The 13,760-nt window shown below is 45.2% G+C and overlaps 1 protein-coding gene and 1 long non-coding RNA gene across 2 annotated transcripts in view; one reads left to right on the top strand and one right to left on the bottom strand.

Annotated features, from left to right (window-relative positions):
* The window catches only part of GRIN3A (glutamate ionotropic receptor NMDA type subunit 3A), a 114,297-nt gene extending 101,152 nt beyond the window's left edge, over positions 1-13,145 (top strand). The window contains 3 exon segments of the mRNA XM_079959191.1: positions 5,779-5,943; positions 6,773-6,846; positions 12,176-13,145. Coding sequence (XP_079815317.1) covers positions 5,779-5,943; positions 6,773-6,846; positions 12,176-12,536 — 600 coding nt within the window. The 3' untranslated portion in view covers positions 12,537-13,145.
* LOC307206066 lies at positions 7,004-10,002 on the bottom strand. Its single transcript, XR_013834256.1, has 2 exons — positions 9,955-10,002; positions 7,004-7,467 (listed from the first exon to the last, which is right to left on the bottom strand). It is a non-coding gene; the product is annotated as an uncharacterized lncRNA (long non-coding RNA).
* Positions 13,146-13,760: the final 615 nt, after the last annotated feature.

Here is a 13,760-nt window from a genome sequence, read left to right on the forward strand (position 1 = left end):
AGAAGGAAGTGTGCCTTGCCTTTTTGTTACCTGAGCAGGAAAGGACACACCCATCTCTAGTCATATGCAGAGGAAGTTTGTCCCAGCTCAGGAGGACACAGGAAGTTCTGGCTGGCTGGAGCAAACATCCCCTTTCATGTCCACTCTAGGAATGTTGTACTTGACTGCTTTCTATGTGTCACATCCCACAGATTCACACACATACACACCCTGAAAATTCACCAGCATTTTGCCCTGGTTTTCTCCTAAGAGACACATTTTTGCAAAGCAATTTGCAAATGTCTAGGCCAAAATGTCTACTGTTGGCAACTCCTCAGCTGGCCCTACTTCCCATTTCTATCAAAGAGTGTCTTGCTGAGTCTTTCGTTGGAGTCAGACTTTGCTGACTGTTCAATGGGCAGCTCAGTTCTCTGCCTGAATTCCAAGCCTTTCTTGGCATTTTGCATCTTCCTCCTCTTCCCAACTCAGGCATGGAAGACAGCTTTTGCACCTCTGTAGGATCTGTTTGGACACTTTCCTCTAAATCATGTAACTCTGTACATTCAGACCCTCCAAGTGTCCCTATTTTCCAGGGACATCCCTGATTTGGAGAAGCCGTCCCAGTTTTACAAAGGTCCCAGTTAAAGGGAGCACTTTCACAACAGAATCCTTGTGAGAAAAACAAAACCCCCTCAGGTGTCCGGTCTACTCAGATATTTCACTTTGAATTCCACCTTCACTTCCATTTGGCCTCAGCTCATTGAAATTGAGCAGCCCCCCCCCCCATTAAGTAAATGGAATCATTAAGCTCATTACTTAATTAATCAAGCACAGATGTCACACTTTTTTGCTATCAGTTCTGAATAGGAAGAGAATGATATTGAAACCTTTTCTGCAGTAGCACATTTTCATTACAAAGCTTGCTTCAGCCAGTGAGCAAGATTAGATTTCACTAATGCGGTTTATAGAAAAGAAAGGGGCTGAAATGAAAACAAAACAAAAAAAAGTTTTATTGAAATTGGCATACCCTGGAGCTGGATCAATTCTGGTTTTTTCAGCTTGGTGAAGCTTATCTGTGCCATCAAAAGAACTTGTTCTTTCAGTCCTGGGGCCAAATTGGGCATGATAACCCAATCAGATGGGCAGGGTACAAATAATAAAATTGTTGCTGTTGTTGTTGTTGCATGTCGAGACCCCACAGCCACCCCCTCGTTGGAAATAACTCACGCAAGGACACAGATATTAGGTTTATGTTATTGGGCAAAATTTGGCCACAACTTTATTGAAAATACAGAATGTGAGCAGTATTGGCTTAGGCATTGATTGGACCTGACTATATCTGACTCCTGCCCATTGTGCAGGAAGTCCAGTAAGGGTTAGCCACTGGTAGGGGGAGCCCTGTCGATGCGAACCAACTCAAGCTCCCCCTGATGTTCCCGTCGGGGTCATGTCAAGGCCTTAGCCCACCAGCCGGGCTTCAGACTAGATCAACACCCGCGGATTCCTTTAACGGAATACCCTCAAGCATGGAGGGGCAGGTGATGGCCACACCTCACCTTCCCCCACACAAGGTCAAACAATGCCTAACCGCAACCCTAACAAAGTTGTGGTGATTGCTACGAGGTAGGCGAAAACCAAGTGACCAGTGCCAATTTGCCAAGTGGAAAAATTCCTACCAGTCCCCTCGGACAACCAAGGCAACCAACCGAAGTCCATAGCAAGGCCATTGCCTAACCTGCAAAATAGGGAGGGAGGGCAGGTGATTGAGGAAGCGAGCCAAAGAGGAAGTCCTCTGGCTTGCTCCTACGTTTAAATGGCTCTGGCCACACACACACACCCCGGCCAGCGGATTGGCTGGCCAGGATCTCCCAGGCAACGGGGGGGAGTGGGTGGCCACGCGGTCCACTGCAACTCCTCCCCACTGGGAAGTGGAGCCGATTTGTTGTATTAGCCACATTCTTTGGGCTTGTGGTGATATTGCTCTTGCAGTCGCTTTTATCCTTTTCCCTCCATCGCAGCTGTGCTCTTAATTGCATTTTGTAATGTATTTTAATAACAACAATAGCATTTGGGGAGCATTTAGTTTTAAGAGACTGTGGCCAGTCTACTTACCAGAGCTGGTTACGGGGGGTGGGGGCAGACTAACAAACAAAATGAATTTCAAATGTACAGTACTATACTCAGGTGTCATCCATACTTTCTGCTTGCCCCATACCTAGAAAACATGGGTCCATGGGGTAGTCCAAATCTTGTTTCATACTCCTTTCAAGTCCGATTGTCCCCACAGCTCCACCTTAAAGTATGGAGGTCTGACCGGAAGAAATATGGATCTTGTTGGGCCGGAGCTTCTCCGAGACTTGCTGTTCAACATTAAGGACTATCAAAAAGATCGGCAGAGAGGAAGTGAGAGAGAATTAAGAGCCTCAGATGTTAGATCTCCAGGCTGATTGCATACTGAGACTGATAGACATTTGTTGGGGACGGAAACCGGGAAGGGGGTATGGGTGGAATAGAAATTGGGAATTTAAAGGGTATATAATTACAATTTGTTTTCTTTTTTATTTTATTATTTGTATGAAAATTGGGAAATTCGTGGAAGGGAATTGTGGTCGATCTTAGAAAATGCTTTAAGAATAAGTATTGATGTATAAGTTTGGATGAGAGCTAAGATGAGACAAAGTAAAATTGGTTTTTAAAGTGAATTAAATTAGGTGAGGACTTGCTGAGTTAACAACTTGAATTGGAATACAGAGAGGGGAGGGGCGAGGAGGTCTGAGAAATAAGATAAAAGAAAAGTAAGCAATTGAAATTCTATGTGTTTTTAATTGTTTTTAAGTTTTGCATTTTTGTATTTTTTGTCTTTTTTTGTTTTTTTCGTTTTTGTATTTTGTATTAATTTGGAAATGCTAATAAATATTCATTAAAAAAAAAAAAGAAAACATGGGTCCAAGCTGTTTTTTGCTCACCCCATGTTTTCTAGACACAGGTCCAAGCAAATTTGCCTTTGACCAGCCACTTTCCCGAACTCTTTAGTGCTAAATCGAAACAAATGGTAATCTACAGAAAGCCCACTCCCTTTGTTCCGATTCAGCACTAAACGAAAGGTTTTCCAGGGGGGAAGTCTCAGGACAAACAGGTGTATGGATAAGCCCTAAGGCAGTAATTATCCAATGCCAAAATTTAGAACAGGAGACACCTGCCTTGTTAGCGACGCACATGAAAAAGTTCTAGAGGTCTTGGTAAACCTTAAGTTTGATATGAGTTAACAGTATGATACAGCAGCAAAAAAACAGTTAATGCTATTCTAGGCTGCATCAACAGAAGCATAGCATCCAGATCAAGGAAAGGAATAATACCACTTTATTCTGCTTTGGTCAGTTCTTTAAGGTGCCACAAGGCTCTGTTGTCTTTATTGAAATTTATACATATTTTGCTCTATGATTGCCCAAAGTGTGTGTGTGTGTGTTATGATATATACAGCTAAGAAAATTGCCGGTTTGTAAATCTGCTGTTGTTGTAATTATATTTGCCTCCTCTTCTTCTATTTTTATTTAAATGTGCATCTGAAATATAGGCTTTCAAGAGAGCTGTCACAGCATATTTATCGGCTGTTTCGCTCGTGCTTTGTTTTGGCATCTCCTTTGTGAACAGAGAAAGATATTTGTTCTGATGCACACCTACCTACTAACTGAAAACTACCCATACATTGAAATGCTTCCATTAGGAACCCATCTATTTGTTTTGCATGGGGTTGGTCAAGACAAATTTGAGAGCGTCATTCAATAGCACCCTTTACTCATTAATTAACATGAGACAGAATATTATAGCAGAGACACCAAAGTTTTACGTATTTCATGGGGGCTTATTGAGGAGAATGTCCTAATGGACAAAAGGGTATCAAGCTGGTATTAATCGCTTGTCATACATTTTGTTTGCGATCCCTGGTTGTCTCCAGAGATAGCTACAAATTGGTCAGGTACTTAACCAGGGTTACTAGGTGGTAAACAAGGTAAATTTACTTTTTTCTGTGACTAAGGTAGTGAACTTAAAAGATTATGATGATTTTTATTATTTGTACCCTGCCCATCTGACTGGGTTGCCCTAGCCACTCTGGAAGGCTTCCAACAAACATAAAAGCATAATAAAACACCAAACATTAAAAACTTCCCTATACAGTCATACCTCTTGTTACGTTCGGTTCAGGTTACGTTCTTTCAGGATACGTCCTACGGCTAGCCGGAAGTAATGGAACAGGTTACTTCTGGGTTTCACCGCTCGCGCAGACACTCAAAACGACGTCCTGCACGTGCGCAGAAGCGGTGAATCGTGACCCGCGCATGCACAGACGCAGGTTGCATTCTGCTTATGTTGTGAACGGGGCTCCAGAATGGATCTTGTTCGCAACCAGAGGTACCACTGTACTTCAGAAGTCATCTAAAAGTTGTGGAGTTATTTATCCCCTTGACATCTGATGGGAGGGTGTTCCACAGGGCAGGTGTGACTACCAAGAGGTGCCTCTGCCTGGTTCCCTGTAACTTCACTTATTGCAGTGAGGGAACCACCAGAAGGCCCTCAGAGCTAGGTGTCCTGCTCTTCCACTTGACCCACATAGATGGGCAGAGGCCAGGGTTAGATGGCCGGCTCCCATGAACGACTTGAGCTGCAGCTCCAGCCTCTCATGCATGCTGCATCAGAAGAGACTCAAGTGCAGAGGAGGAAGGAGGAGGGAGGAGGGAGGAGGGAGGAGGGAGGAGGGAGGAGGGAGGAGGAAAGGTCTGGTTGGTGTGGCAGAGTGGCCAAGCAGCAGCCGACCCATACCATGTATTAGGTTGTGGGTGGACATAGCAGTTAACACAGAGATTTCTCCAAGTGGTTCTGGAGAACTGAACTGAACAGCTCAGCCGGCCTGCTCTTATAGGCAGCTGGCAGTCAACATTGTAACAACAACAGCCCAGGGTGTCCTGCCTAAATTAACTGACGTGGACCTGAGTGAAAACTATATACAGTGGTACCTCTGCTGTACAGTGGTACCTCGGGTGACATACACTTCAGGTTACATACGCTTCAGGTGACAGACTCCGCTAACCCAGAAATATTACCTTGGGTTAAGAACTTTGCTTCAGGATGAGAACAGAAATCATGCTCCGGCGGCGTGGTGGCAGCAGGAGGCCCCATTACCTAAAGTGGTGCTTCAGGTTAAGAACAGTTTCAGGTTAAGAACGGACCTCTGGAATGAATTAAGTACTTAACCCGAGGTACCACTGTACACAATGCCCCTGGTGGCCAGGATAAGAACTTCAATACATAACACCATGCTAGACCATCAGGCTGCTGCTAAGGAGCATCGCTCACGCTTGAACCAGGCCAGACTCCTCGTCAGCTGCACTAACAGTGATGCAGCTGCCATTTTGGGCCAGCCATGCTTGAATACGGGGTGTGGGGGTGGGTGGGTGGGTGTGAAGACATCCCATTTGAAGTCCAAATGGGACAAGGGACATTTTTGTCCAAAAACGAGGTGATCCCATTTTTCCAGGGACGGGTAGCAACCCTAATTTCAGCACAGAATTGCCTCTGGCTAAAGCCCCTCATGCTGTATCAGATGCTGGGGATGAGCACAAGCGCAGTGAAAGTGGGAAGGATAAAATGGGCATATGTGATAAAGAGAGGGGACCTGTTGCATGTTGAGATTGGAGGTGGGTCTTGGGTCTGATTAGACCTGGGTGGGGCAAGGACTAAACCAGCAAGAAGAAAACCAGCCAGTTTTTCTAATGTCACTCACTTCCTTTGTTTTCTTAATAGACACTGCAGATGGGCATCAAGCACTTTTCTGGACTCTTTGTGATGCTATGCATTGGGTTTGGCTTGTCAATTCTCACTACTATTGGAGAGCACATCGTATACAGGCTGGTGATCCCACGAATCAAAAAGAAATCCAAGCTGAGATACTGGCTTCATACAAGTCAGGTACGTCCTCCTGGTATTAAATCACTCTTGTTCTGAATGGATTACACCACAAAACTGCCTTGGGTAACCTCTCTATATCCTCCATCCAGAGAAGCAAAGGTTTTATTTTTTTTAATTGTATTTATTTTATTTCATAAAAATTTAACACCACTTAACTGATCGGGGAAAACCCTCAAAGCTGTTTACAAAACAACAAAATCGGGGGTCACAGCCATACGTCAAAACACAGTACCTCAGGGATCTCCTCTTTACATATGAACCTACCCAGACCCTAAGATCATCTTCTGAGACCATACATACATACAAACAAATGTTAAAATACTAGAAAGGATCAAAATTACTTCAACTTTCTAAGCATCTTTTCTAAATGAGAAAGGTTCTAGCTATCTTCTGTGGTCTCTTCCCAAACCAGTGAAAATGGGATGGGGGGGTCAGAACAGTGGGGGTCATACACAAACAGCTCAATACAGTGGAACCTTGGTTCTCGAACTTATTCCATTCCGGAAGTCATTTCAACTCCTGAAACGTTTGAAAATCAAGTCATGGCTTCCGATTGGCTCAGGCATCCTGGAAACAATAGCTAACAGCGTCTTTGGATGTTCAGCTTCCCAAAAATGTTCAAAAACCGGAACACTTACTTCCAGGTTTTCAGCGTTCGGGAGCCGATTTGTTCGTCAACTAGGCCGTTCGAGAACCAAGGTTCCACTGTGCTTCGCTTCAAACAAAATCGCAGCCTGTTACATGCAGCGTTCATATTTCCTATCCGCTCCACCCTAAAATGCAAGGCTGATTATGCTACTGATTAATTTGTTCCCTGCTTTTCCTCTAGAGATTGCACCGTGCTCTAAATAGTTCATTTATTGAAGACAAACACCAGCCTAAAGCAAAGCGAGTTGAAAAGAGGTAAGAAAAATGACTTTTAAAACCCCTTGTTTCCAGATGAATCTGTAGATATTGGCTCCCATGACACAAAACACTCCCCCCCCTTTTTTTTCTAAGGAAAAGGAAAGAGAAACACTTGGGAAAACTGCAGTGTATAATGTGAGTCACACACTGAAGAGAAACTGAAAATCATTTTTATTATTGTGCCAAGAGAATCGTAAATCATAAAGAATGGCCTTTGGCTGTATGACTTTATATGAGGGAGCAATTCCATTCACATCATTTTATTATATACACACTATAGCTGTCTGACCCAGCAGTGACATGACAGTCAGACATGTAATCACTTTTTTCCTTTCAATGTGCTTGGCACACAAACTTCCCATTAAGACAACCACGTCTAGAAAAACAGGGGAAGCAACTCAGAATGGCAGCTGCACCCCTCAGTTGACTTCCTCATCTGTAGCAGCAGCACACTCACAGAAGGCAAATTTTTGAATTTGCCCTTTCATCCCCCCAAAAGGTCAGCATCCCAGTGCAGGTTTGCAGATGTAGGCCAAGCTGTTCTGTGTGCTCAAATCCCTTTCCTTATGTGCAAACTGAGGAACGGAGAAAGCATCGCAATGCCAGGCATTGTACGATCTGTTCAGAAATTATAATTAGGCATACATTTATTTTGGCCCTTTTCAGACTTGTTTAAAAAAGGCACCACAGTTGTGAACCTGTTTTTTCCAACATTGTTACCGCTGACCTTTTAAAAATAATAATAATAATGTGCCGTTTACAACATGTTGCATGTCGAGGTCCCCAGGGCCACCCCAATAACTCACACATCACACAGAAATTTTTGTTTAAGGTTTGGGCATAATTTTGGCCACAACTTTATTAAAATACAAAAATGTGAGTGGTTGCTTAGGCATTGGTTGCGACTATCTGCCCCCACCGTGGGGGACAGACTGACATTCCGCACGCCTGCGAAAGTCAGAAAAGGGGAATACACTTGGGGCTAGCGATGGAGCAGGGAACTTGCCCTCCGCCCACCCCAAATGCAACCAGGAGCTCATTGCTATGGCCCGAGCCCCCTTGACAGGGTGGACAAGCAATAGTTAGCCCCTGATTCCTTTAACGGAATCCCTTGCAGCAGCAGCAGCATTAGAGGGGCAGGCACAGCCAATCCATGCCCCTCAACCAACCAAACCATAAACCAATGCCTAACCGCAACCTTACAAGTTGTGACGATTTGCCACGCAGTAGGCAAAAACCAAATGGCCCCAGCCAAACAGCCAGATGGACAAAATTCCTACCGGGCCCCTGCCCCAAGAGCAGACGACCCCATGACAGGCATAGCAAGGTCAAAGCGAACAACCCTAATTCTAGGGAGATGGGGACGGGCAATCCGATGCACGGGCGAAAAGAGGAAGCCCTAGCCTGGTACAAAAAGTTTTAGCATTTCTGGCTATCAGTCAACAAATGGCAACATTAACTTCTTCCCAACAACAAGGGAAGCCCAATCGCATCAGTGGCCAACAACCAATTAGCCCACCCCCAACTTTGGAGTGTCCTGTCGGCCCCCACCGCGACACGTGCTCTCCATGAAGGAGAACACACTATGCCATTGCTCTTTAAAAGGCTTAAGTATACAAGTTGGCATCGCAACACTGCATCAAATTTGACAGCTGTGTTTTTAGTGCCCTGGCGTTACTCATGCCATGAGTCACACAAACTGTGCCTGCCTCTGCTTTTCCACAGAGCCCATTTTGCCTTCCCTTTCCATGTCCCCATAACAAACCCAGCCTGACCATAGGGCAAGTTTGGGAAATCTGACAGAACTGAATCCCCGGGCAAATGTGACTTCCTGAACACTCTTGACAGAAAGAACAACTCTGCATGAGATGGCGGGGCCAAGATCTCTCCAGCAGGAAGGGTCGTGCACCATCATAAAAAATATCCCTTTTACATTTGCTGGGTCTAATTGGAACCATCCCAGCCCCAAGCCTGTTCAAACCAGCAGCGTTTCTGTTGCAGATTCACCGAGAATGTCCACAGGGCCATGCTGCTGAACCAGAGCACAGGCACCAAACTATAATAAATTAATGCAGTCAAACAGTGTAGCAAAACTCCCCCTCCATCCCACGATAAAACTCATTTATTCCTTTAGATAGCCGCTGCATTGGAAAACGAAAAGAAACAGAGGATTGATGAAAATAGCTTCTACTGTATTATTATTTCCCTAGGGAATAATACTCTGACACTTTCTTCAATCATACATTTCCCAGAAGGCCCGGGGGCACACGCACCCACCCACACACACACGGGTGGCACTGTGGTCTAAACCAATGAGCCTCTTGGATTTGCTGATCAGAAGGTTGGCAGTTCGAATCCCTGTGACGTGGTGAGCTCCCGTTGCTCTGTCCCAGCTCCTGCCATCCTAGTAGTTCAAAAGCACACCAGTGCAAGTAGATAAATAGGTACCACTACTGCGGGAAGGTAAATGGCATTTCTGTGCGCTCTGGGGTTCCGTCCCCAGATGTTTCATTGCGCTGGAAGCGGTTTAGTCATTCTGGCCACATGACCCGGAAAGCTGTCTGTGGACAAACGCCGGCTCCCTCGGCCTGAAAGCAAGATGAGCGCCGCAACCCCATAGTCCCCTTTGACTGGACTTAACCGCCCAGGGGTCCTTTACCTTTACCTTTTACCTATAAAAAACAAAGTACATGCACACCTTCACCTCTTTGATAGTTTCAAGGGTATCAGGATTCATTTGCTTCAGTCAGCATAGATTTTGCTAAGTGCAAATTCTTTGGCCTAGGGGTCCACAATCTCTATGTGGATCTAGCAGAAGCAAGAAATCTTACAAGCGAGATTGTTAGCTGGCAGCAGGTAAGATGTTCGCCATCTGCCGTCAACTCCTGCATCCCACAGACTGGGATGTGCATGGTTCTCCACTTCCCCATTTCATCCTAACAACATCCCTGTGAGGTTGGTTAGGCTGAGAGACCAGGAATGGCCCAAGGTCACCCAGTGAGCTTTGTGGCTGCGTGGGGAGACGAACCTCTCCAAGCAAATTGGGATCTGGATAGCAAAATTCCATGAAATAGAATAACATGAACTCGTTTTCGGAAAACTTACCATAGCTAAACCAAAGATGTTTTGACCAGAGGTCTTCTTCAACTGTCTATTGTAAACATGCACACAATATACAGTGGTGCCTCGCAAGACGAAATTAATCTGTTCCGCGAGTCTCTTCGTCTAGCGGTTTTTTTGTCTTGCGAAGCAAGCCCATTGACGGCTTAGCGGATTAGCGCTATTAGCGGCTTAGCGGCTTTTAGCGGCTTAGCGGCTTAGAAAAAGGGGGGGAGGGGGAAAAAACCCGCAGGAACTCGCAAGACATTTTCATCTTGCGAAGCAAGCCCATAGGGAAATTCGTTTTGCGAAGCGCCTCCAAAACGGAAAACCCTTTCGTCTAGCGGGTTTTCCGTCTTGCGAGGCGTTTGTCTTGCGGGGCACCACTGTATAAGATTTGCAAAGCATACACCAGTTGAAATTACTCCGTACAATAAGAGCAAAAGAAGGAAACAAACTTAAATTTGAGTTATAAGGCCTGCAAACGTTTAAAAAAATGATGTGATTAAGATGTAATAAAATAACTGAGATGAAAATGAAACAACATCTGATAAGTGGAGTATATTTTAGTATAGGGCTGTATATACACAACATTTTATTCTAGAATCAGTAGAGACTGTATGCTTGTTTCTTCTATGTGGTTCATACACAGTCTGGATCTGTGGCATATTTTTGGCCCCTGTTTTCTTTTTTGAAAACAAAAGCTCATTGCAGGTGGATTCTGCACTGCCCCACAGTGTGTCTGCGCTTAGCATATGCCCAGGGCCATTTCTGTTTATTGCTCAGCTCTTATCTCTTAAAAAGAGTCTGTAGAACCAAAATCTGATGCCCTATGGGCTGGATTAAGGCCTGGGCATTTTCTCTGTAGTTTTGTCTATGGATGCCGCCTCCCGGGAAAGCGAACAACAATGGGAGGGGGGGCTGGTGGATTTTCCGGCTGGATGCTGTTCGAAACAAGATGCTGAACTCGACTGGCCTTTATTTTCATCTAGCATGGCCTTTCTCAACCTGTGTGTCCCCAGTTGTTGTTGAACTACAGCTTCCATCACCCCTAGCTAGCAAGGCCGGAGCTCAGGGATGATGGGAGTTGTAGTCCAACAACATCTGGGGACACACAGGTTCAGAACCGCTGATCTAGCAGTATTCCTACATTTGCATCGCCTGCATACACACATTGGAAGCAAGAGGTGGCCGAGAAGAATAGGAGGAAGAGTTGGGGGTTTCCCATTACTTGACTATTGGCACAATGTAAGTCAGGGCTAGGAAACCATAATCCCTGACCATCCTGGTGGGAGTCCATTCACACTGGGAGAGCCTCACCCTCCCCACTCCTGGCATACCCTCCAACATTTCTCCTATGAAAATAAGGAAGTCTTGTTCAATAATAATAATAATAGTAATAATAATTAATGAAATCACTTCTATTTGATTTTACAGTACAAGATTATTTTTAAAAAATCAAATGCATACACAGAGATTCCTCCAAATTTCAGGACTCCCCCCTCCCCCCTCCCTGGAGTCCCATTTTAAACATTTAAAGCTGCATCTTATTCCATACTCTATTATATCAATCCATATTTTCCATGGTAATTGTTACACTACATGTGAAATCAAAATCCTGCCAAAGTTTCCACCTGCTTACAGTGGTCTTTTAAATAACTTACACATTTTCTCCATTCTTCTGTAAAGTTTTTGTCCTCTTAGTTCCCGAGTTTTCCAGTCAGCTTTGCCATTTCTGCATAGTCCATCAGCTTGGTTTGCCATTCTTCTCTGGTAGGGACTCTGGTATTTATACCCTGTCCATCTGCCTGGGATGCCCCAGCCACTCTGGGTGGCTTCCAACATATATGAAAACATAATAAAACATTGGACAATAGACACCTTCCCTATCTAGGGCTGCCTTCAGGTGACTTCTAAAGGTTGTATTATCACCTTGGCTCGGGGGTCACATAACTCCATACTCCAACATTTCTCTGATGAAAATAGAGATGTCCTAGGGTAGGGTTGTATTATTATTATTATTATTATTATTATTATTACCCTTGCATACGCTGCATTGTCCATTGGCCAGTAGCCATTTGTGGGAGAAAATCATTCTGGATTGTTTTTTTCCATTTCCTTGATGGACAGTATCTGTTTGGCCATTTGTGAAATTTTGAATGCTTTCAGCAAATATTCCATCACCATAGGTAGGGCAGAAATAAATATGACTTCTTCTTTTTTTCAGGTCCAACGCAGGGAACAGCCAGCATTCAGTCTGGAACACAGCCAGCCCAGGCAACTGCCTTCGGAAGAAATACATCTGCAGTGAAGAGAGCCAAAACGAAGTGGTGCTTAAGCAGCAACAGTCACCGCAGCAGCAGCAGCAGCAAGACATCCCTCTCCCCCTCCTGACGAGAGACTCCCCAGCGTCGCTGACCACAAACGGGAAAGCGGACTCCCTCAACGTGGCCAGGACCTCTGTGATCCAAGAGCTCTCCGAGCTGGAGAAGCAGATTCAGGTTATCAAGCAGGAACTGCAGTTGGCCATGAGCAGGAAACTGGAGCTGGAAGAGTTTCAGAGGACAAACAGGACTGCGGAGCCCTAAGTGGCTGGGCTCCGGCCCTCACAAGCCCTCTCTTCCCTGTAACTATTCATAATGCACTTTTCTTTCTCTCTCTCTTTTTTTTTTTTTTTTTTTTTTGTAATGCCAGAAAGCGGCACCGGAATCAACAAGCAATATGGCTGCTTCCTGCAAAACCAGCATTTTTTTTGCAGAAGGCACCAGCACCCCTGGTTCCCTCTTCCGGGAATGTTTCAAAGAGGCAAAGGCTCTGTGGGAAAACTTCGCCCTCCATCTGAAGAAGGGTTGACCCTCAGGCTGCAGGAAACACTTCCAAGCCTCTGGGGGACTCTTCCAAGCATCCAGAACACACAGCTCCCTGGTTTTCTTCTTGCCACGCTCTCAAATGGAATCCCCACTTTTTAGCCCTTTCTGTGCTTTTTTTTTTTTTTGAAAGACTTAAAATGATGATTCAGATTTGTGCGTCCTGGTGGTGCTTTGTTTGGAGTTTGCTAGTGGAATTTGTTACGGCCTGCCTGGGGGTGGGGGTGGGTGGGAAATACACCTTTGTGTGCTGAGGAACCCCAAGGCGTTGTTAGCGTGAAACCTTTCTGTTAATTTCATTAGCCAATCTCAACAACACTGGTGTCGAGATCCACCCAAAAAAACATTTGGGCATAAGGACAAATACTAACAATCAATATCTTTTTGCAGAGCTTGGTGCTGATCTAGGGACGCGGGTGGCGCTGTGGTCTAAACCACTGAGCCTAGGGCTTGCCGATCCGAAGGTCGGCGGTTCGAATCCCCCACGACAGGGTGAGGTCCCATTGCTCGGTCCCAGCTCCTGCCAACCTAGCAGTTGGAAAGCACGTCAAAGTGCAAGTAGATAAATAGGTGCCTCCGGCGGGAAGGTAAACGGCATTTCCATTTGCTGCTCTAGTTTTGCCAGAAGTGGCTTAGTCATGCTGGCCACATGACCCGGAAAAACTGTCTGCAGACAAACAACGGCTCCCACGGACAGTAAAGCGAAATGAGTGCCGCAACCCCAGAATTGTTCGCAACTGGACTTAACTGTCAGGGGTCCTTTACCTTTACCTAGTGCTGATCTACACTTCCAGGTTGGATTGTTGCAGTGCTCTCCGCTAGGGGCTGCCCTTGAAGATGACCCAGATCTGGTCTAAAATACAGTGACCACATTCCTGGCTGGAACTCAGATAATTCCATAAAACAGTTGCATTGGCTTCCTACTTCAAGCTGCTCATGATAGTC

Source organism: Podarcis cretensis (genome assembly GCF_951804945.1).
Source record: "Podarcis cretensis genome assembly, chromosome: 17".
Lineage (NCBI taxonomy): Eukaryota > Metazoa > Chordata > Lepidosauria > Squamata > Lacertidae > Podarcis > Podarcis cretensis.